We start from the raw sequence: 23,648 nt of genomic DNA, 5'->3' as shown, positions 1-23,648 counted from the left end.
AAAAAACTTAAGAAAACCTTATGTAACAAACATTTTTTTTTCTAAAAAACATTAAAGAATGTAACATACATGTTTTATAACCTTTTGAGCCAACTAAAAAAGAGTATACTAGTTTTTTTTAAAGTTGAATATTTGTAAGTTACAACTTTTTTTGAGCACATGTTACATGTAACACATAATTTTCAACTTTAAAAGGAGATCTAGTCAGCAGTTAGTTTTTTTTTTTCTTTTTTTTTGTGCTTAAAATTTAGCAAAAATGTTAAATTCCCTATTTTTTAAGAAAAAAAGGGTTTGTTATATAAGGTTTTCTAAGTTTTCTAAATTTAAGTGGGTTTTCTCTGTATACTTGTGAGTGATATATATATATATATATATATATATATATATATATATATATATATAGGCTAATTATAATGAGAAAACTCATCCCAGTTAAGAAAACTCAGTAAACCCTGTTGTGTGGCTAGGATTTAGCCACATCACCATATGTATAAAGATGCAACCAAGGGCAACTTTGTCATTTACTCATTTTTGTCTGAATATGTATTAGAGAGAGAGAGACGATGCATGCTTTGCTTGTTCTCCTCTCCCACATTTAATGTGATGTGTACTTTGTACTATGCCAACTTTTTGTTTATTTTATGTATGTAACTTTTTGTTTATTTTCTCCTCTCCCACATTTGATTTTCTCCAAACAGAGAGTGGATGAGAGTGAACACCCAGAAACACCATCTACAAGTGTAACAACTTGGTGATGGTGTAGTTCATAATTCTTCTTCTTATCCATCGATCCACCACAAATCATCACCAAACCACTGGTTTTCTTGGCGGATTTAGTGCTTTGAGTGGTTCAAGATCCGATGGTGGTTCCCAGATCCGGCGGTGGTCAACGAATCCGATGTTGAAGATGTTGTTTCAGATGTTGAAGATGACCCCAAAGATGTTCGATGTTTAAACATGATGTTCCAGATCTAGAAGATCCTCCAGGTCCATAAGTGTTTGTTTTCATTTTTTTTTTTACAGATTTGCAATTTTTTGCGTTTTGTAGTTCTTCATTTTTTTGTATTTTGTAGATCTGCAACTTTTTTCTGAATATGTTGTTTTTTTTTTGTTTTTTTGTTCAAGAAGATGAATGTTTTTAATTTCTTGATTTATCAATTTTTTAATTTCTTGATTTATCATTTTTTTTGTATTTTGTAGATCTGCAACTTTGTTTTTTGTTCAAGAAGATGAATGTTTTTAATTTGTTTTTTGTTGTGGTTTGTGGATCTGCTATTTTTTTGTTCAAGAAGATGGAGGTTTTTAAGTTCTTGTTTGATGGGTTTGTTGTTTTTATTATTGATTGCATCAATTTTTTGTGTAAATTTTGTTTCAGATCTGTTCAAGAAGGTGAATAAGTACCGTTTTTTCATCTTTGTTTGCAAATCTACACTTTTTTAGTCTGCATTTTTTTTGTATTTTGTGGATCTGCAATTTTTGATTATTAAAAAAATGCATGTTACATTTTTTCGTGTTACATAAATAATGCACGTTACTGAAAATAAAGTGTGTTGTGTTTCTGGCATAAATTGATAATTAAAAAATGCATGTTACATTTTTTCGTGTTACATAAATAATGCACGTTACTGAAAATAAAGTGTGTTGTTACACTTTTTTAGACTGTTGTTTTTATTATTGATTGCATCAATTTTTTGTGTAAAATTTGTTTCAGATCTTGTTCAAGAAGGTGAATAAGTATGTTTTTTTTTTTTTTTCAGCTTTGTTTACAAATCTACACTTTGAAGATTATGTTTCAGATGTTTGAAGATGATGTTTCAGATGTTGAAGATGATTCAAAAGATGTTTGATGTTGAACATAGTTACATTTTTTTGTGTTACAGAAATAATGTCCGTTACAGAAAATAAAGTGCATTTGATCATGTAAAAATTATATGTTACGTTTCTGTGTAATATTTTATGTTATAGAAATAAAGTGTGTTATTACAAATGTGGCATAAATTGATAATTAAAAAATGTATGTTACATTTTTATGTAATAAAATACAGATGTATATAAAAAGAAACAAAAAAACTGATTTATATAAAAATGAAAAAACAGAATTACATCAAAAGAAATTAAAAATCTGACACATGGAAGTATAATTTTCCCATTTTACCCTTCAAGTACATCATATATATTTAAATATTGAGAGAAAGGGAGAAAAAGTAACACATATCCCAAAATTAATCTTAGCCATCCATGCATCATAATCAATGGTTGTTATTGGGTTTTCAGGGTTTAGTCAACTGGAGTGGGTTTTCGATTTATCCTTGCCCTATATATATATATATATATATATATATATATATGAGTTTCTAGAGTGAACACTAGTGTATTTGTAAAATGAGTGAACAAACGATAGCCATCGATTTACATCATCAAATTGTTGTGAGTGATATATATATATATATATATATATATATATGAGTTTTTAGAGTGAACACTAGTGTATTTGTGAACTGAGTGAACAAACGATAGCCATCGATTTACATCATCAAATTGTAAAATACAAACTAGTGTATTTTCATTATGAAATCCTGACCATTAATTTACACTTGTGTATTGATAATTAAGGGCTAAGATTAGTTAACTGGTTTTCACAATCAAGGGGGTTGTTCACAAATAAACCTAACTCTCTTTCTCTCTCTCTCTCTCTCTATATATATATATATATATATATATATATATAGTAGGAGTTGGGTGGAAAGTGTGTTTTTCCTAGAAAGTCTAGGAAGCAATAAGAACGCGACATGTGGCATTGAAGGAATTTATCTAAAAGGGCATTTATGTACTTTTACAATCTATTTTTATTTTAGGAAATTATCTTCAATAACTAACTATCCATAAATTTCGGAATTTTTTGTTTTCGATTTCTGATCTCACTTAATATCAATCATTCATTCGTTTTCTTGCTGGAATCTATCAGCATGTTCTTGGTACTGTGTTTTAACAGTTTGTTCTTGGTGATGTGTTTTAACAGCAAGCAGATTCATACAGCTGTGTTTTATTATTCAGATTCATACAGTTGTGTTTTAACAGCAATTAGATTCATACAGTTGTGTTTTAGCATTCAGATTCATACAGCGGTGTTTTAACAGCCAGCAGATTCATACAGTTGTGTTTTAGCATTCAGATTCAAACAATTGTGTTTTAACAGCAAACAGATGCATACAGTTGTGTTTTAGCATTCAGATTCATACAGTTGTGTTTTAACAGCAAGCAGATTCATACAGTTGTGTTTTAGCATTCAGATTCATACAGGTGTGTTTTAACAGCAAGCAGATTCATACAGTTGTGTTTTAACAGCAAGCATATTCATACAGTTGTGTTTTAGCATTCAGATTCATACAGCTGTGTTTTAACAGCAAGCAGATTCATACAAAATGTGTTTTATCATTCAGATTCATACAGCTGTGTTTTAACAGCAATTCAGATTCATACAGCTGTGTTTTAACAGCAAGCAGATTCATACAAATGTGTTCTACAAGCAGATTACGACCGTGTTTTCTCTTCCGGCGTTGCTTCCGGCGTTGCTTCCGGCTACTGTGTTTTCTCTTCCGGCGACTTCAAGTCTGCTCCCACCCATCTTGTTCAAATCCCCCCTTTTTTTGAATCTCTTCCCTGCAAACATAAAACACTTCAATGTAGAACACAATTGAACCCTAATCGCCAACTAAAACACAGAACACAATGTCCGTTTGATCTTACGTATACAGAAGTTGGAAAATCTCTTATCTTCATCCATGATTATAGGTATTTTTGGTATGATTTTTGATTGATTTCGTTGTGGGTTTAGAGAGAGAAAGTGAGAGAGAGAGGGAAATTCGCGTGTAATAAGGAAATGTGACTTATTGACGGTTATTTTTGATTGATTTAAAACACTGTTATGACGAAATTGCCCCTTATCATTTAAAACAATCTATTAAATATAGTTAAATATTACAAGATTGCCATTGATTTAATCTCAACCCTTAAACACACCAATCTGATGGACCAGATCGCTTCCTAGACTTTCTAGGAAAAACACACTTTCCGTAGGAACCCTACTCTATATATATATATATATAGAGGCCGGTTAACGTACAATAGGGCTTATCGTACATTACGTACGCGATAACCCTAGCCGTCAGATCTTCATCTCCCATGCGAACTGAGTTGTGCGAATTCAATCTTCCACATGTGATTTTCTCCATCTACACACCCCATGCCATTTTTCACATTACCCCATGCCAACCATTTTTCACATGCGATATTCAATTTTCCACATGCGATTCTACACACCCCATGCCATTTTTCACATTACCCCAATGCTAGCCATTTTTTCACATGCGATATTCAATTTTCCACATGCGATTCTACACACCCCATGCCATTTTTCACATTACCCCATGCTAGCCATTTTTTCACATGCGATATTCAATATTCCACATGCGATTCTACACACCCCATGCCATTTTTCACATTACCCCATGCTAGCCATTTTTTCACATGCGATATTCAATCTTCCACATGCGATTCTACACACCCCATGCCATTTTTCACATTACCCCATGCCATTTTTTTCACATGCGATATTCAAATCTTCCACATGCGATTTTGTCCATCTACACACCCCATGCCATTTTTCACACTACCCAATGCTAACCATTTTTTCACATGCGATATGTATTGAATTCGCACCAGATCTGCGCCTGATCGAACGGCTGGGATGATCGCGTACGTATCGTACGATAAGCGCATTTGTATTTTACTCTTTACCTATATATATATATATATATATATATATATATATATATATATATATATATATATATGGGGTCAGGATTTAGAGAAAATGGTAGAAAGTGTGAGAACGGTGAGAACGCTTATGGATCGTCCGATCAAAACAATCTATGGACTAGATTGGCGTGGTGGCGTTTTTGTAAATAACATCAATTTTATTACGTGGACGCGCTTCATTAAGGGCAAAAAAAGGTAAAACATCATTTCTTACATAAACGCCATTGAAAAATAAAACGTCAAATAAATACAAAACGCCAATTTTATCACTGCGTACTTTTTTCTGTGTTTTAATTTAAGCTCTCTGACTACAAAAAACGCCACAAAATATGAAACGCCATAATATATAACGCCAAACCTTCCATCCGGATTAACACATTTTATGTTATAAAAATAATATCCCGCCTAAACTACGCGCCAAAAAAAATTCTATAAATAGAAATATCTCACCACCTTCCGTTTATCACAAAAAAAAAAAACAAACAAACAATAAACACAGTGATTCCTAAAAAAATACAACTCAATGTAAAACGCCAAAAAATACAACGATGGCAAACATCTTTTCTTTGATACCCAGTAATGTTCTGCATGAAGTTTCGCTGAATGATTTATTACGTGAGTGTAGTAAGATTTTGCTGCATGAGATGGACAAAATTCAAAAAAGAAGGGCCGATGACACCCATATGTCATTCTGTCATCTTTGTTCTTAAAGAAGGTTTGGATGATTAGAAGAGACCTATACCAGTGTAAATGCTACTTTGGCCTCGATGATTATAATGAAGACGACGGGCAGAAAGCATCCACCCACAAAGGGTTGATCTATATCTCCAACATCCACAAAGACACTTCAACACATGAACAAAGAAAATAAATCACGCCAAACCCAAAACGCCATTTATTTGTGACAGTTCTTGTAGCTTCAAAATAAAAAAAAGAGACTGATGACACTGAAGATTTAGATCATAAATTGCTTCTATTATGCTTTTTTTTAAATTTTCTTTATTTGTTGTTTGTTTTGTAATTTCGGTTAATTAACAAACAAAAGTACATTAATACTATAATAAAAAATATAATAAAACGCCAAAATGAGCAAATGCTTGTAAAACGCCATGATGCCATAAAAACGCCCCAAAAAAACTACCAAACTATAATAAAATTATTTTGAACAACTACTATTATAAAAAAAAGCGTGAAACAATGTGCAAAGAATATAAAACAAAAAGTCCAATCGTCATCTAAGCGCCATTGGAAAACAAAACGCCATAATTACAGCCGTCAAGATTAGACGTGTTACACCATAAAAACAGTTGAGTCTGAAAACAAAACACGGTAACTGCAAAAACAGTAAAATGAAACGACGGAAAACATAATTACTAACATTTATTATATTGAAAGCAAAATACTTGGGGAATTAAATTAATTTATCTTTTTCAAAACGCCATAATTACCTGTCATGCGCGGGAAAAAAAGTCAATATAAAAGAAGACCATGAGAACACAAGCTCAAACACGCCAAAAACATTGACTAAAACGCCAAAAACTTTAAAAATGGCTAAGGTTATTGCATGGAGGTTTGAAAGGAAAGAGTAACGATTCATCATAAAGTTCTCTGATAAGAGAATGGTAAAGGTAAGGACAATCAAAGCCATGCTTGGAATGAATGAAGGGGTTCAGAGGGATATCCTGGTCCTTGGGGTTCCAATGGCCAACGATTGTGAAAGAACCCGAACTGTAATAAAAAGACTGAAGAGAAAATTTCAGGCAGAAGATGATGATGATATTGACGATACTCCTCTACCAAAACTTAGCAGTTGGGTGATGCATGAGGAAGAAGGAACGCTTGAAGTGACTTATAAAAACGCGGTGCAATATTCATTTCCAGTGGAAGAAATGTTAAAGACATGGTTGCTATTTATCATTGAACAACTCTTTGATTTAGCACCTTAAAACGGTCCAAAATCCAAGAATAACGAGCCAAAATCCAAGAATACAGTGATATTCAAGAATAGGCTGCAACAAAGAAGAGACGAGCTAATGACGTTATACACAAATCTAAAATTTGATGACGATGAATCTGAAGAAAGTGATGAACAAAGCGATGAGTACATCTCTGATGTAATCCCACCCACGGAAGACTATTAGTTTATTTTGATTTCGTATTATTGTAAATCAGTTATTAACAAAAAGACCCAAAACGCCAAAAAATGACATGGAAAAAGCCATAACGCCAAAAAATTTAACCATGTGACACAAAAAGAATTAATTCAACGAGAAGAAATATGAGAAAAACAGTAAAACGCCAAGTAATTAATGATTCTATATAACGCCAAAATTATCTTGCACAAAAAAATAATGCAGCATGTCAAACACGAAAATCGGGAAAGGAGAAGAATACTAAAAAGACAAAAACCTCTCGGACCCTGATCATGTCCCGCGCCACGTGTTGGGCCAGGATGCGTTCTCACCGTTCTCACACTTTTGGGCGTTTTCTCCTGATCACGTTCCTATATATATATATATATATATGTATATATAAAACCCTTCCGAGTTGTGAGAACTTAAAATTATACAAAACACTTCCGTCAAAAAGATATCTAAGTGGTGTTTTTCAGCCACTTACATCAGCTGTAAAAAGCTGATGACATAAGCATGACATCACTTTTTACAGCATTTACGGCTGCCGTAAATTAACAAAAAACTAGTTTTTTTTGGGGAAAATTTGATTTTTTAAAGATTTTGGGTAATTTTTTTTTTGAAAAAACCTTTCGTAAGGCCTAGTTCTTTCAGTTCTCACAACTCGTATAAGTTTTCATTTTACCCTATCCATCTATATATATAGAGTAGGAGTTGGCTAGAAAGCGTAAGTTTCCTAGAAAGTCTAGGAAGGAGGGAGGTCACATGTGGCTTTTAGTTTTTTATTCAAAAGGGCATTATGGTAATTAATTATTAATTTAATTTTGGAATATTATATATCCTAAACTAACTATCCAGATATTTATGGAAACGTATATCTCTTTGACTATTTCAAATCATTACGATTTTAAAAGGGCAGTTACTTTAAATTACGAAGTTCAAATCATTAACAATTTCTTCATGTTGTGTTTTATCAGTTACTGGGTTCATCACGATGTGTTTTAGAAGTTACTGGTTTCAGTTACTGTTTCATCACAATGTGTCTTATCAGTTACTAGTTGATATGATTTTTTGCATTCTTGATGTTGTATTTTATCCGTTACTGGTTCACGTTGTGTTTTATCAGTTACTGGTTTCATCACAATGTGTTTTAGTAGTTACTGGTTTCAGTTACCATTTCATCACAATGTGTTTTATCAATCAGTTAATGGTTTATATGATTTTGGCATTCTTGATGTTGTGTTTTATTAGTTACTGGTTCACGTTGTGTTTTATCAGTTGGCATTCTTGATGTTGTGTTTTAGCAGTCAGTCACTAGTTCGTCACATTGTGTTTTATCGCTAAAACACACTACTATGAACACATCGATATCTGATTTATCGTTATTTTTTGTATGATTTGGTGTTTTCAAATGTGAGGGATTAGAGAGAGAGAAAAAAAATTGCGACATTTTTGGAGGTGATTTTATGATTGGTAGTTATTTCCTTATTTAAAACAACTTAAATGACAGGTTTACCCCCCAATCAATTAAATCAGCCTATTTTAAAGACATGTATATTACCCAAAATGCCACCAAAATGATCTCAACCATTAAACACACCCATCTGATGGCCTAGATCGCTTCCTACACTTTCTAGGAAAAACACACTTTCCGCAGGATCCCCACTCTATATATATATATATATATATATATATATATAGTGAAAGTGTAATGTATAATATGGCTTATCGTGCGATCGTACGAGATTTGAAGATCGCACGTTATAAACTCAAATCGCATGTTATATAAAAATGTCGCATGGTGTATAAACTTCAAAATCGCATGCTGTTCATGTTAAAAAATCGCATGTTGAAGAAAAAGAAATCGCATGTTATAGAAAGTAAGAAATCGTATGTTATAAAAAAACTCGCATGATGAAAATCAATCTCGTACGCACCGTATGTTAACACAAACTGTACGTTAACCAACCCTATATATATATATATATATATATATATATATATATATATATATATATATATATATATCAAAGTGAAAGTGAGATGAGATAAATGAGGGAACAAATGATGGAAATTTTTTGTCATTATATTATAAAGTATAAATTTGCAACATGCTTATGCATATACATGTTGTACCCTTTGCGCATATACCTTAGGTTTTTCTGTTTGTAACTTTTGCTGCTAAAGACAGGTGTCCTCTGAGGTGTACGTGTCCTAAACCATACATATCTTCTTTCTTCTCCCCCTGGTTATACGCCACAATTCCACCACCACAAGCAGATGGCAAAGAAACCGGCGGCGAAGTCGCGAAGAAACCAACGTGGATACCTGGTTGTTTAATTTCACTTCTCTTACAGATACTTGTGATAACCCACCAACAAACCAGGTTTAGGTTTGCTCTTCTAAGTTTGAAATTCACCTTTAGATGTTTAGTAATTAGGGTTTTGATGCTAACGTCGATGGTTTTTTTATGGTGATGCCGTTGTTACGTATAATTTTTGTAGTGTTTGTTGTTGATGTTTATTTTCTCGAACAATATTTAAACTTTGTCGCACAGGGTATTTGGGCATCTTGTCGCCTCCGATGATGGCCGTTAGGGTTCCGGCAAAATTATGGTCAATCTCCAAATGGTTGACTTCACTGCAGGGAGTTTCAACTCAATGTTCTAACATATGTGCTTCATTTATGGGTTTCGTTTTGTTAAGTTTTGGGGAATTAGGAGCATAATTGACTATAGCAAATCACCGAAAAACGAGTTGAAAGCTGCTCATTGAGTTGGTCACAACTTCTTTGGTGATGTTCTGGATTGAAAATTCTACATGTCTTTTAGGCTCAGTTTAACGAACTAAAGTATACGTGTTCATGCTTATGCCATTGGTCTACAAAGAGGTTCTTATCGACAGTTCACATAATTTTTCAGCTTTTTTAATTCATTGATTTGCTTGTAGGTTCTGCATCAACTTTCTTTTACACCTATATCGAATGAATTCCGCAACTCTGATGTAAAGTGTTTTCCAAAGAACACAAGTTAACTTCTTTTACCTCTTTTCTTTTCAGTGAAGTGTTTTCAATTATTATATAATTGTACCATGTTTTAAAATTGAAAGCATGCATAATGTATAATATGGCTTTGCTGGGAGCATTTTTACTTTTCATAGTGATGAAACGTGCGATGTAGCTTGAGCAATCATGCAAGATTCCCAAGGTGCATTGCTATTACGTTGGTGAGTAAATTATTGAATTATAGATATATAAAAAATAATAAATTTATCAAATATTGGATTCCCCTTTGTTTATATTATATGGAAGGATGCATATGATGACTTTTTTCTATGTAATCTTGTATTCATTAATTTAAAGAATACATGGCTTTGATTAAAAACTGAACGTTATTTGTTCTTTATTCGTTCTTGCAGCAGGTGCTTCCATCATGAGAAGTTGTAGACTTGAAGCCATAATTTTATACGATTAAAGAAGCTCCAGGAAGAGGGATAATGGTTACAATTCGACGTTCATTCTCCCTTGTTCTGCATTGCATAATTTAAGACATAAAAGGGTTCAACGCCAAATTGGTAATATTTCAATTGATTGTACTGACTAAAAAAAATAGCGTTTTTTTTTTCTTATTATATCATGAAGTAGACATGGGTTATAAGTTGAGTGCGTGTGGACAGAAAGCATGCTTAAAAAAAATTAAAATTGTTTCATAATGATTGATTTGAAGGAATTTTTCCTTCATGCTTGTTGTGGTTGTGTATGATTTGCGACTGCTTTGCTTTATAAGCTGTCTACTGATGGTGTTATATACAAGAGTGTTATATGCAGCACGCAACATGGGCGGAGGATAATAGAGGCCCGGGAGTGCCCTGACTCCCGCCGATTTTTCGCGCGTTGTGTTAATTTTAACAAAAATTTCTGAAATTTTGTTTTTTGTAGTCGAAAATATTTGATTTTTAAGACTCCGGCCCCCACCGATTTGGATTTAGAGACCGGCCCAACCGAGTTTCCGTTCAAGCTCCGTAGAAGCCGCTGCAACACTCATTTCAGCAACATGAATGATGATTCTGCTTGAAATTCTAGATGGTTATATCACATTCCAGTTTATTCAGATGTCGAGGCAAAGCTGAGGCGTTTCTTGGTTGATTTAGCGATTGCTGATAGATTACTGTAGTCCAAATGTGCATCACTATCAATAACAAGCTTTTTTATGTTTGGATATATTGATTAGTATGACTACAACAAAACTGTCTGTTGCACTATATATATTTTATGTTTTTTGATTCAAGTTTGTGCGTACAAAGACAGACAAGTGATAATCGATACTGTAGCTGGAATACTGGGAAATGGTAGCGCTTTTTCATGTTCAAAAGGTATTAATTATTCGGGTCATGTTTTATTTCATACACGTTTAGTTAAATCATCATGTACGTCTTTTTGCAGAGATTACTTCTTGAACAGAAACCCGAAGAAGCAGCCGCAGTAATTCAGTTAGATTTCAGTGAGATTCATTTTGTATAGCTTTATTTTGTATAGCTTCGTTTTGTACATCCTTGATATATAGGCTAGCTAGGCGTTGTGACTATGGAATGTTGATATAACAAACACTTGGATTTTATTAAGTATGATACATATGAATGGATCCCCGCCGCATCGCGGCGGGTGATAAATCCTAGTTAATACCATTTTATAATATTTTATCTCAACATATTACTTTTCATTATACACACAATGACAATATACTTTAAGATGATGGTTAAATGCTACTTCAGGACCTAGAAGACAAATTGAAAGAACTAGATCAGCATTTATGTTGATTTGTTAAAAATCTTACTAAGGCCATGCTTGGATGAGGTTATTTTACCTCCTTATGACTTATTGACTTTTTGGAAAATGAGTTTTTATGAAATGCACTTTGGGTAATAAGGTGAAAATGAGTTTTTTGGGCATTGAAAAGAAGAAATGAAAAAGTGGCGGGCTTGGTTGTGACTTTTCTAAAAAGAAGATAAGGAGGTTAGAAAGTCAATAAGAAGAAATGAAAAAGTTCATCCAAATATACCCGAAATGAACTTAGTAAAGGGAAAAAGAGTTCATTTTGTAAAATGAGGAAGTTTGATCTTATATGAAACCTTACTAAAAAAGTTTGTTCTTAGGCTACGACTATCGTTCCAAAAATTTAAATAAACTATTGTTATATTGTATGATGCAACACCAATATTTTTTATTAATGCTAATTCACAATGTTCATTCACGTGTGAATTACAATGAGTTCTCATGTGAGTTTACACTGCATTGTAAATATTATAATTACCCACGAATATAAAAATTTAGCTAATTCACATGTATCCTAACACTGATTTACCGTTTATATGTTGTGAACAATATTAACTGAAAGTAGAAAATGAGAAAATCAGTATAAGTTGACATGTGAAGCAAATGCAAGGTTCACATATTAATCACATTAATCTTCAATCACACTCGAACGTAAAAATCAAGCTGGATCTACTATGTCGGCTGTCTTTAATTTCTGTAAAGAAAAAAAATTAGGTTGGCTTCTTAAAAGAAAAAAAAATAGTTTGTTTTATTTTTTTTAAATGACGTACAATTAAAATGTCGTTAACCAAGTTAGTACTTAATTGATTTCAATATTAAGTATTATTTAAAGAAAATAAATTCGGATGGCTTCTTAAAAGAAAAAAAAAGTTTGTTTTATGATTGTACATAATTGATTTCAAGGTGGGGGATCCTGTAAAAAGTGCTCAAAGTGTGAGAAGTGTATTATAACACTATATATAATACTATATAACACCATATAAACACCGTATAACAATATGTAATACCATATAATACCATATAACACTATGTAACACTATATATCATTATATAACAAATATAACACTATACATCTATCATAGACATGTTATCAGACAAACTATAGTGTTATATAATGATATATAGTGTTACATAGTGTTATATGGTATTATATGGTGTTACATATTGTTATACGGTGTTTATATGGTGTTATATAGTATTATATATAGTGTTATAATACACTTCTCACACTTTAGGCCCTTTTTACACTATCTTTACCCCAATATTAAGTATTATCAAGATATTTTAGTTCTAACCATCACTAGTGCTCTATAGTGACCACGGGTATTTAAGTTCCACTTATGGTGGGTCCGGGTGAGTTTTTCCCTCAAGGTCTCAAGTTCGAGTCTTGGTGATAGGGTTTCTCATTAAGGGGTTTAAATTGGGGATCTATTATGCGAGGGGGCTCTCTAGCGCAAACCCGGTTAAAATAACATATGTTAGACCTCCCGACATTCGCAAATAATTCCCACCTTTCAAATAAAAAAAAGATATTCTAGTTCTAAAAATATCTCGCAAATAACTCACATCTTTTAATGAGGTGTTTGCTTACTATGGTATTTGAAAAAGTAGGTGTTGATGCAAGGAAGAGGAACATACGTAACTTTACCAAATACCTTTTAGTTAATTTCAATATCCTATTTAATCTATACATTATAATAAATAAAAACAAACTTTAGTCAAATTAACGTTCATATAGACTATTAAGTGTCACATGACAACCTCTTAATCCATTATTAATATGTTTAGGAGGGAAAAAACAAAAGTTTGATCACAACATTGTTATTTAAAGTTTGTTCATTGAATCTTGAATATATATTTAAATTTTTTCCTTAATTATGAACTAAAAATTGATGTTAAAAAAGTAATAATATCATTAACATTAAAAACAAATATAATAACTAATTTTTCCTTAATTATCAATTGGATTGAATTTAAAATTTTTGAAGTAGTAAATGGTTTCGACTCTAATTCAAATTTAAATTCCATAATTAATCATTCCTTATTACAAAATTTGATTTAAAATTTAAGATTAAAAACAAATTATTAATATTTATACATTTCCTAACTTATCAAATAATTATATGTTTTTAATCAAATTGTATATAGTAGGAAATCATTTTCGAGTTTAATTTAAATTTAAATTCAGTAACTAATAATAAATTTAAACCAAACTTGATTTAACTAAATAAGTTTAAACCAATTTTCATTTAATAAGCATAATCACCTCATTAACATTAAAATCAAAATTAGTAATGAAACATTTCTTTTATTTAAAATCTTATGTAAAAATTTTCTTTCAACATTGTTAAATAATTAAATTTATTATGAGAGCTACATGGGACTTAAACTAGTTACAAAACATATACTAAAACAACCTAAAGTCTCATATTACTTCTATTTTTTCTCCACCTTTTTACGATTCTCTAGATAAATTTCACTTATTCATGGATACATGCATACATGACACACAGTTAAATTGTGTTAAGCATGTATAAGAGCACACAAAACGCCCACACAAAACAATAAGTTATTACAAGAACACTAATAACAAATCTGAATTGTTTAACTAATATATATATTCGTGGTTTATAAATGTTATACTTTCTTACATACATATGCTATGCTATGTTTACAAAAACTATCAAACTGATTTGTTTATATGTTTTTTTTTATTGTTATCTGTCTACCTGCTATCCTTATGTAATTTGTCCTGTTGATTAGAATGAAAAATTTCGCTTTTGATTTGTGAAAATAAAGAGTTACAAACAATAACCGTTATATGGATACCTTTTTCTTTTACTTTTATATATCTTGTGGGACTCAAAAAATGAATGCAGGGGCGGATAAAATCTGAACTTTTTTAATATAATTTATTTTATCTAATATATTATGAAATGTAAATCTAACTATTGACCTCTTAACGCTTCGATAAATGCTCCGACGGTAGTGTATATTTTGAAAAAAATTTACGTTTTTTTTTTTATTTCGTTACCCTTTTTTTAAATGTTATCTGAATGAATGATTTATTTTGTTGTGCGAATAGCTCAACCTCTAACATACATAATTTATTTTATCTAATATATATGAAAAATGTAAATCTAACTAGTGGCAAAATTTATTAGTTAACTTTCATCTTCAATAATTATAACGATAAGAATGGATAAAATATATTTATTAATTAACTTTCACATTCAGTGAATATATAATATATACTGCTAGTTAATTACAAACATGATTATCAGCAATAGTGCTTTAATTATTTTCCATCTTCACAAAATATAACAATTATATGGGATGTAAAATTTTCTGGAAAAAGGTAAGAAAAAAGGAAAAATTATGAAGACAATCTAAAGAAACGTAGATACTGTCCTAAAGAAACGCTCAATCTCTCTTTTCAAAGAAACGCTCAATCTCTCTTTTCACACCAGGCAAGCATCAAACGAGGTTAACTTCAAGATTTTTTTTTTTTTTTTTTGAAAGGCAAAGCAAATCATTTATTCAAATTCAGGTAACAGATGTTAACTCGGAATTAGTAGATAGTTCACCAGAAATTTTCAACACACGATTACATCACACTGTTATACATGATAAATTAAAATTACTCCAATCGTCCCACGTTAAAGCGTTGTATTTTGCCCTATGTTTTATCCAAAGAAACGTCTTACTTCCTCCTTCAGACGTGTCAGATTCGTTTGCTTCCTATTAAAAACAACATCATTCGTTTGATTCTAAAAGTTTAAATTTATGTTTCATAGAAAGTGACGGAACTAGAAATAGAATCTCGGTCAAAGGGTCCGCATAGAATTTGTTTTAACATATAGTAATGAAAACCCATGCTTTCGTCCTAATAAAATGCAAGAGTCGCGGAGTAATTTATTTATTTTTTACATACCGCATAAAAATTCATGTTTTAATATAAAAAAATCTGGTTTTTGTATCTTAAAATTCACATTTTCTTCTCAACAAACAATAATTTAGAAGCGTTAGCTTCACGTTCTTCTCAACAAACTCATTTTTACATAGCGAACTTTTCTACGTTTGACGATGGACCCTCTTGACCCTTTATCGGTTCCGCTGTTACCTTTATATATATAAGCGCGTAAGTTAGTTTTTTGTTTAAAAAAAATAAATAAATATAGATATGCAATCTCTCTCTAATAGTAATAAAAGCTTCAATCCTTCATTAATGCAATTGCATATCCTCAATACCCTCTGCATTAAATCCTTTCTCTGGCTGTCATATCTTCAATTCTCCAACCTCTTCCTTTCATCCACCCTCCTCCTCCCTCTCCCTCTCTCTCTCTCTCTCTCTCTCTCTCTCTCTCTCTCTAACACACACACACTCTCTATGAGTTGTTCACAAACAAATTAGGCGATCATCCATCATATATCGCCTGAAAACCACTCTTTTTGCTATCTTGAAAGTGGTTTCCCTTGGCATTCATCTGCGAATACCAGATCTTTAACTCTAAGTTTCTACAAAACAAGAAATAAAAAATCCAGTAAGGTTCTTTAACATCCTCTTCACTTTCATATGTAACAAGTTGGATTGGTTCCAACACACAACACATTCAGTTTTAGTTTTTGTGTGAAAAAACAAAGATTATAGTGGTTTGGTTTTTTTTTTTTTGAAAAACATTTTCTATTAAATCGGGGCTAAAATTCCTCACATCAGGTCTTTGTATAGACTACTTAAAAGTACAGACAGATGGGTTGTTAGAAAAAAAAAAAAAAAAAGAAATTGTCATTTCAACGGAGAGAGAGAGAGATTCAAAAGATTAACTAGTCACTAAAAGGTTGACTTTTTCTTCAAAGAATAAAGAGTCCTCAAACAAAAATAAATGTATCTATATATGTCGTTTGTGTTTATGTGTGCAAATTTCTGGTTAATATTTTATATTTTTGTAAGTCTATAATCCTCTCTCTTATTTAATTCAGATTGATTAAATTTTGTTTTTTGATTTCAGTAGAAATGTGATTCGTACCAATATTTATTTCTACATAACTTAAATACACATGTCATATAGTTTTTTGTTTCAAGAAATTTGTATAATCAATTTCAAGTTACACTCTTTGTATCATAAACAGCCTTGAAAGGAGATATGTATCAACCAAATATGTTTGAGAATCTTCATCATCATCCTCTTGGTACACCGGAAAATAATCTTGATATGCTTAGAGATGAAGATCATGATAGCAACATGGAAGCTCCTTCGGGCGACGATCAAGATCCTAATCAGCGTCGCAACAAAAAGAAACGTTACCATCGCCATACTCAACATCAAATCCAAGAATTGGAAGCGTAAGTTATTCAATTTGCCTAATCTTCATTAATTTTGTTGGTTTGACCGATAGGTAACTTAAATCCGCTGATATTTATTAATAAAATTTGCCTGTGTACCGCCCCTTTAATAAAAAAAAAAAAAAAAAAAAAAGTCTCCAACTGATATGTATGCTTTGCTTTAACAAAGCTTAGAAAGGGGCTAAATTTACTATTGATTTTAATTTTATTCTCAAGTAGTAAGAGGATTTCTTTGAAAAAAATCTATTAACTATCGAAAATTGAAGTGAAGGGTGGTGCAACGAATTTTGCTAGACTCCCTGAGACCATCAAAATGTATACAGAAACTAAGTAGAGGAGAACTAGTTTGACCCAGCTTTATATATATTTCTTGATCATTATTGTTTATATTCAATGTAGGTTTTTTAAAGAGTGTCCTCATCCAGATGATAAGCAAAGAAAGGACCTTGGCAGAAGACTATCCTTAGAGCCATTGCAAGTTAAATTTTGGTTCCAGAACAAACGAACTCAAATGAAGGTAACTTGCACAAAACTAACATTTGTGGTATGATGAATAATTAGGGCGAGTTTGTGCACGGACAGATTAATATATTTGTGTGGTAATATATCGTATGATCCCGAATCACCTCACTTAATGTAATGGGTCAGTTGTGAATTAGAAACAAGCGTTTCATTAAGGTATGATTAAGTAATGTTTTATCACATGTAAGCGACGAAAGTCACACGTTGTAACTTTCCATGTAATGTCACATGTATAGGAAGGGTTTTCTATATATGTTCCATGTAATTTTCTAATGGTGATTTTTTTCTAGGTGTTTTAGCAAAATCATAGGCGTTTATAGGAGGGTTTTGAACTTGTTTTGATTTTCATGGAGTTTGCTAGTCAAAGGAGCGTGCTCATTTTTTTTAGTTTTGCAATGTCAATAAGGGTATTCAAACAGTTCGTTCGTTTGTCACGTGAATATCTGAAGTATGATTTTTTTTTAGAGTTAGCTACCTTGGGTAGCGAACTCCCAAGAAACAAAAAAAAACACTCCCAAAAACCTCTTAGAAACACTTATCATTTTGCTAGACCACCGAGAAACTAGAAAAATTCTGTTATGATCTGTGTCAACTGAATGTTCATGTGCTAACTTTGAGAGGACTTCTTTATAATATTGATCTTTGCTTATTAGATAACTTGAACAAAAGTAATTAAGACAAGGTGTTGAGTCTAGTGATCCTATATCAAGAAAAGTTGGTTTTGCTGATTATATACAATCATGCATTACTTTGAAAATCAAACATCAATTGGCTACTTTGTACACATTAATTTATATGTATGTATGTATATATAGCAACAACAAATCTACTTTTTTCTTTCCATTTTCGTGTGTGATGAGTTAATGGAATCAATTACTTGGATTGAAATGTACCTAGATAATTTTGAACAATGCTTGCACTTCCACATGAATTTTTAAATAAGCTATAACTTCTCAAATATGCCTTTTTCATTTCTTTTCTAATCAGGCTCAGCATGAACGCTACGATAACACACAACTGAGAAATGAAAATGAAAAACTCCGAGCTGAGAACATGCGGTTGAAGGAAGTTCTCGCCAATGTCGCGTGTCCTAACTGTGGAGGACCAGCTGCTATGGGGGAAATGTCTTATGACGAACAACAATTAAGGGTTGAAAATACTCGTCTACGAGAAGAGGTATGTTAGTTTTTATCATAAGAATTTTTTTTCCTCACATGTCAAGTGGGGCTTGTATAGCTTCTATAATTTCTTTAAGTTAACCAACCTTATTTTTTCCCCTGATAGATTGATAGGCTATCTGGAATTGCTGCAAAATACGTTGGCAGGCCGATGCTCACTTACCCTGATGCTTCATCTCATGGACCTTCTCGCACCCTTGACTTACCAATGTCAGCTAGTTTTAACCCACAACAAGGATTGGTAGGAGAAACGTTTGGAGCAAATGATCACCAGCTTCTCCAGTCCATGGCTGGGCCTACTGAGAAGCCGGTTATTATTGAGCTTGCTATTGCTGCCATGGAGGAACTGATCAGAATGGCTCAGGTTGGTGAGCCCTTATGGGTCTCAGTCTCAGATGAATCATCTCAAGTGACCTTAAATGAAGAAGAGTATCAGCGGTCATTTCCTAGGGGCATTGGACCGAAACCAATGGGACTGAAATCTGAAGCTTCAAGGGAATCCACAGTTGTCATCATGAATCATATAGCGCTTGTGGAAGTTCTAATGGATGCGGTATACTTTTAATGAATATACAATCTTTTTAAGTCTAACAATCTTATAATTTGTGAACTCATTAATCTAACAATGAATTTTCAGAATCAATGGTCAAATGTGTTTTGTGGCATTGTTTCAAGAGCAATGACTCTAGAAGTACTTTCAACTGGAGTAGCTGGCAGTTATAATGGAGCTATGCAAGTGGTAAGGGGGCTAGTCATTTAATGTCTTGTGGAGTTATACCTTAACTATTAAAAACACCAAATCGTATTGTATCTATATTAACCTTAAAACAACGATCGGTTTTTGTAGATGGTAGCAAAACACCAAATCTTATTGTATATCTATATTAACCTTAAAACAACGATCGGTTTGTGTAGATGGTAGCAGAGTATCAAGTTCCTTCTCCACTCATTGCAACGCGAGAAAACTACTTTGTTAGGTATTGTAAACAACTTGATGATGGAACATGGGTCGTGGTTGATGTATCCTTGGATAATTTGCGTTCATCGTCAGTAGTAAGATGTAGAAGAAGGCCTTCGGGCTGTTTGATTCAAGAGCTTCCCGATGGCTATTCAAATGTACGTACAACTAGTTTTACGTCAAAACTTAAATAACTTTGATGTGCAATAAATGCAAATGCGAAAGTAGGTTAAATTCGCGAATTCATGTTTAATTGCCACTTCTAGGTAACTTGGGTTGAGCATATTGAAGTTGATAATGGGCACATTCATGATATCTATAAGGTGCTAGTAAACTCTGGTCTAGCATTTGGTGCAAAAAGATGGGTAGCATCTTTAGAAAGACAATGTGAACGACTTGCGAACGCAATGGCTAACAATCTTCCAACAGGAGAAGTAGGAGGCAAGTATATCTCAATTTGTTCACATTCTATTCTTTCCTAATTAGAAGAAATTAACAGCTTTTCTAATATTCTCTATTTCATAAAATAAACGATTTTGTTCATTCATTTGATAGTTATGATGACTCTAGAAGGGAGAAAGAGTATGCTAAAGTTAGCCCAGAGAATGGTTTTGAGCTATTGTTGCGGGGTTGGTGCTTCGTCTGCCCACACATGGACTACTTTATCTGGAACTGGTCTGGATGATGTTCGGATAATGACTCGAAAAAATGTGGATGATCCAGGAAGACCTACTGGTCTTGTTCTAAGTGCTGCAACTTCATTTTGGTTACCAGTTCCACCAAGACAGAGTTTCAACTATCTTCACGATGAGAACACTAGGGGCGAGGTAATGATTAACGAAAATCCTTAAAAGATCATATACTTAATTATAATATGCGGTTAGCTTATCAGTTTTATGTTTTATATCAAGTGGGACCCTCTATTAAATTCTGTACTGGTTCAAGAAATTGTGCACATTCCCAGCGGTCGCGATCCAGGAAACTGTGTTTCCCTTCTGCGTGTAAATGTAAGTTCTAAAACTGCATAACACAACTAATGATCATCATATAACTTTCAACTTGTTTTATGTTGTAGAGTGCAAATTCAATCCACCACAACATGATTATGCTACAAGAGAGTTTAACTGATTCTACGGGATCATATGTTGTATATGCGCCAATAGACGTTGCATCGCTGAATGTTATATTAAGTGGGGGTGATCCAGATTATGTTGCATTGTTACCATCTGGTTTCGCCATACTTCCTGATGGACCTGGACGGTATGAAAGTGGAGTTCTTGAGGTTGGAACTGGTGGATCAATAATCACGACCGGGCTCCAGATTTTATTTGATTCAGCTCCTACTGCCAAATTATCACTAGGATCGGTGACGACAGTTAATACTCTAATTAAGTGCACAACTGAAAGGATCAAATGTGCACTAGCTCCTAACAATCTGTGAGCATTATAAATGGTAAGGCAATTATTAACCTCTCTTGATTATGTTAGCATAATAAGTTATTAGCTCTTTTTTACACTGTGCTTTCGGTTAGCCCGTCTAGCTAAGTCAACCTAGATAGCTTTTCCTATTTATCGTCTTGTTTTCCTTTGTCGAATAATAAAGTCTTGTCGTACTCTCTATATATCATTGTTAATTTATGGAATACATTCTATTTTAAAGCTAGTATGCATTCCTAATTATCCGTATTAACAGTAAAGAAAAGGAAAATCATAAAAGGTGACCAAATTTTGTATTATTCTATATACTAAAAGCTATAAACACTAGTTATTATTGTCAATTGTGGTTAACAAAATATGTTCTAATATCTACCCATAATTTGTGTACATTGCAGTGCCATGGCGGGGAAGAGCGAATGATCTAGGCGGGCTATGTTTCTCTTTAATCTTCTCAAACGGATGGATGGAGTCAAGAACGCACCTTGACGATCCATGGACATATGGAGATGGCGTGTTGATCTGATGCAACATGATCAGCAGACCATTTCCTTCATTTCATGGATTGTAGGTTCGGGCATTGACTATGCCTATCTAGAAGATCAAAGAGTAAACTTACATCTTGTCCAGTGAATTCTAGTTAATCCTTCCAAATGTTTTGTTTTGTTTTGCTTTAGGATCTATGTAAGGCATTAAGTTCCAGTCGTAAGGATTTTGAATATGAAGTCAATTGGCAGCATGCTTGTAGCAACTGGTTGCAACTATTGCTGCCAATATGGTTTTTTTTTTGGTATTATCTTAGGAAAGGAATTTCAGGTTTTGATTTGTTTCTCATATAATTTTTGCCCTTTTGCTTTTTGCCTCCATACATGCTAAAAACTAAAACGTATTTTAAGCTTAGACAAGTTCGTATAGGGTAATGAATTTGATCAAATAGTAAATTCGCGAATCAATGCATCCATAGATTTGAAATAAGGCGTATCAATAAAAGATCTCCATTCGCGAATTGATGCATCCATAGATTTGAAATAAGGCGTATCAATAAAAGATCTCCATTCGCGAATTGATGCATCCATAGATTTGAAATGAGGCGTGTCAATAAAAGATCTCCATATAAAACCACCAAATCTATTTATATTGATAAATCGGCATCGGTAACTTGAGTTGCCGGCTTGTAGGTGGATCCGGTGGAAAGACGAAAAAGAGTGAAAACGTACCATAGCTTATACGAAATACATAACTGATGTATTTTAGTAATTTTGTTCATTATATTACATTGTTGAAATATCCTACCTAGTTATTTTGACCGAGTTTAATGTTTCCGTTACATTTTCTCTAATTTAAAACTTAATATATGTTACTAGAATCATCTTCCTTTATATCTAGTCTTTTCAACGTCCGCCTAACTATTTAGTACGAGGACGATTTGCAATTCTGTCATACTGTAATTGATTGAGATGGTTTTCCATTTATGAATGTGTATACCAACTTGCCTTAGTAGAGGCACCCTTAATAACATAGTTTATCTAGTCAATGGGTTCATCCATATTCTGTCTAGATGTTTATATTCTGGTTGATATCGTTATGGATCATGGTCCATCCTTACTAAAATTATCTGTGTCCAACTGTAATTTTTGAAGAACTCATAGCTGTTGGAAATCTTTGAATGATAGAACTTGATTCTGCAGAAAGTTCTAAGCGATAATGTTCATAAAATGAATTGATAATTTTACAGATCTGTTAATGTTGATATATATACGTACAAAACATAGGAATATTATAACTACCCTAAAATAAATAATAATACCGGACATATATATCTAGCTTATATGCATATATATTTGTAGACATATAATACCGGACATATATGTATACTTATATGTCTAACACCCTCCCGTAAGCTAGATTACTTCTAATGACATACGAAGAAGCTCTTTAAGTCTAATGAAGTCCCTTGGTTGTAATGCTTTTGTCATAATATCAGCTATCTGATCTTTTGTTGCGCAGAAGATCACATTTAATTCCCTTTTCTTGACAAGATCTCTGATAAAGTGATATTTGACCCTTATATGTTTGCTCTTCCCATGATAAACGGGATCCCTAGCCAAACATATTGTGGACTTATTATCACAGTATAAAGGAATTGGAGAATCGTTATTGTCTTGCAAATCATCCAAAATTCCTTTGATCCATAGTGCCTGACAACCTGCTAATGACAAAGCCATGTATTCTGCTTCCGTTGAAGACAAAGCCACTACCTTTTGTTTCTTTGACTGCCATGAGATGGGACCAGAACCTAAGTGAAATATATATCCAGAGGTGCTTTTGCTATCATCCATATCTCCTGCATAGTCACTATCACTAAAACCTACAAGAACCTTTTTTCCTCCCTTGGAGTATGTAATCCCTTGATCTTGTGTTCCTTTGATGTA

The 23,648-nt window shown here is 32.7% G+C and overlaps 1 protein-coding gene and 1 long non-coding RNA gene across 2 annotated transcripts; both read left to right on the top strand.

Annotated features, from left to right (window-relative positions):
- The first annotated feature begins 634 nt into the window (after positions 1–634).
- Positions 635–1,987, top strand: LOC110914838. The gene is made up of 2 exons (XR_002578635.2): positions 635–987; positions 1,758–1,987. It is a non-coding gene; the product is annotated as an uncharacterized LOC110914838 (long non-coding RNA).
- A 14,070-nt stretch (positions 1,988–16,057) lies between these two features.
- LOC110910886 (homeobox-leucine zipper protein MERISTEM L1) lies at positions 16,058–22,037 on the top strand. The gene is made up of 12 exons (XM_022155463.2): positions 16,058–16,324; positions 16,911–17,124; positions 17,524–17,641; positions 18,634–18,822; positions 18,931–19,377; positions 19,462–19,563; positions 19,740–19,940; positions 20,049–20,223; positions 20,338–20,609; positions 20,694–20,789; positions 20,858–21,235; positions 21,615–22,037. Exons 2-11 carry the CDS (start codon positions 16,925–16,927, stop codon positions 21,221–21,223), a joined length of 2,166 nt encoding a protein of 721 aa, XP_022011155.1. The 5' UTR covers positions 16,058–16,324; positions 16,911–16,924; the 3' UTR covers positions 21,224–21,235; positions 21,615–22,037.
- Positions 22,038–23,648: the final 1,611 nt, after the last annotated feature.

The sequence above is a fragment of the Helianthus annuus genome, chromosome 15, assembly GCF_002127325.2.
Source record: "Helianthus annuus cultivar XRQ/B chromosome 15, HanXRQr2.0-SUNRISE, whole genome shotgun sequence".
Taxonomy (NCBI): Eukaryota; Viridiplantae; Streptophyta; class Magnoliopsida; order Asterales; family Asteraceae; genus Helianthus; species Helianthus annuus.
The sequence above is the reverse complement of the archived record's forward strand: the minus strand, read 5'-3'. Positions and strand labels throughout refer to the sequence as shown.

Bases quoted from the DNA above. Each gene is read 5' to 3' on its own strand.
- LOC110910886 (XM_022155463.2), top strand. From the start codon at position 16,925: ATGTATCAACCAAATATGTTTGAGAATCTTCATCATCATCCTCTTGGT. The intron at 19,941-20,048 runs GTACGTACAACT...TGCCACTTCTAG, and splicing joins TTCCCGATGGCTATTCAAAT to GTAACTTGGGTTGAGCATAT. The intron at 20,224-20,337 runs GCAAGTATATCT...TTCATTTGATAG, and splicing joins TCCAACAGGAGAAGTAGGAG to TTATGATGACTCTAGAAGGG.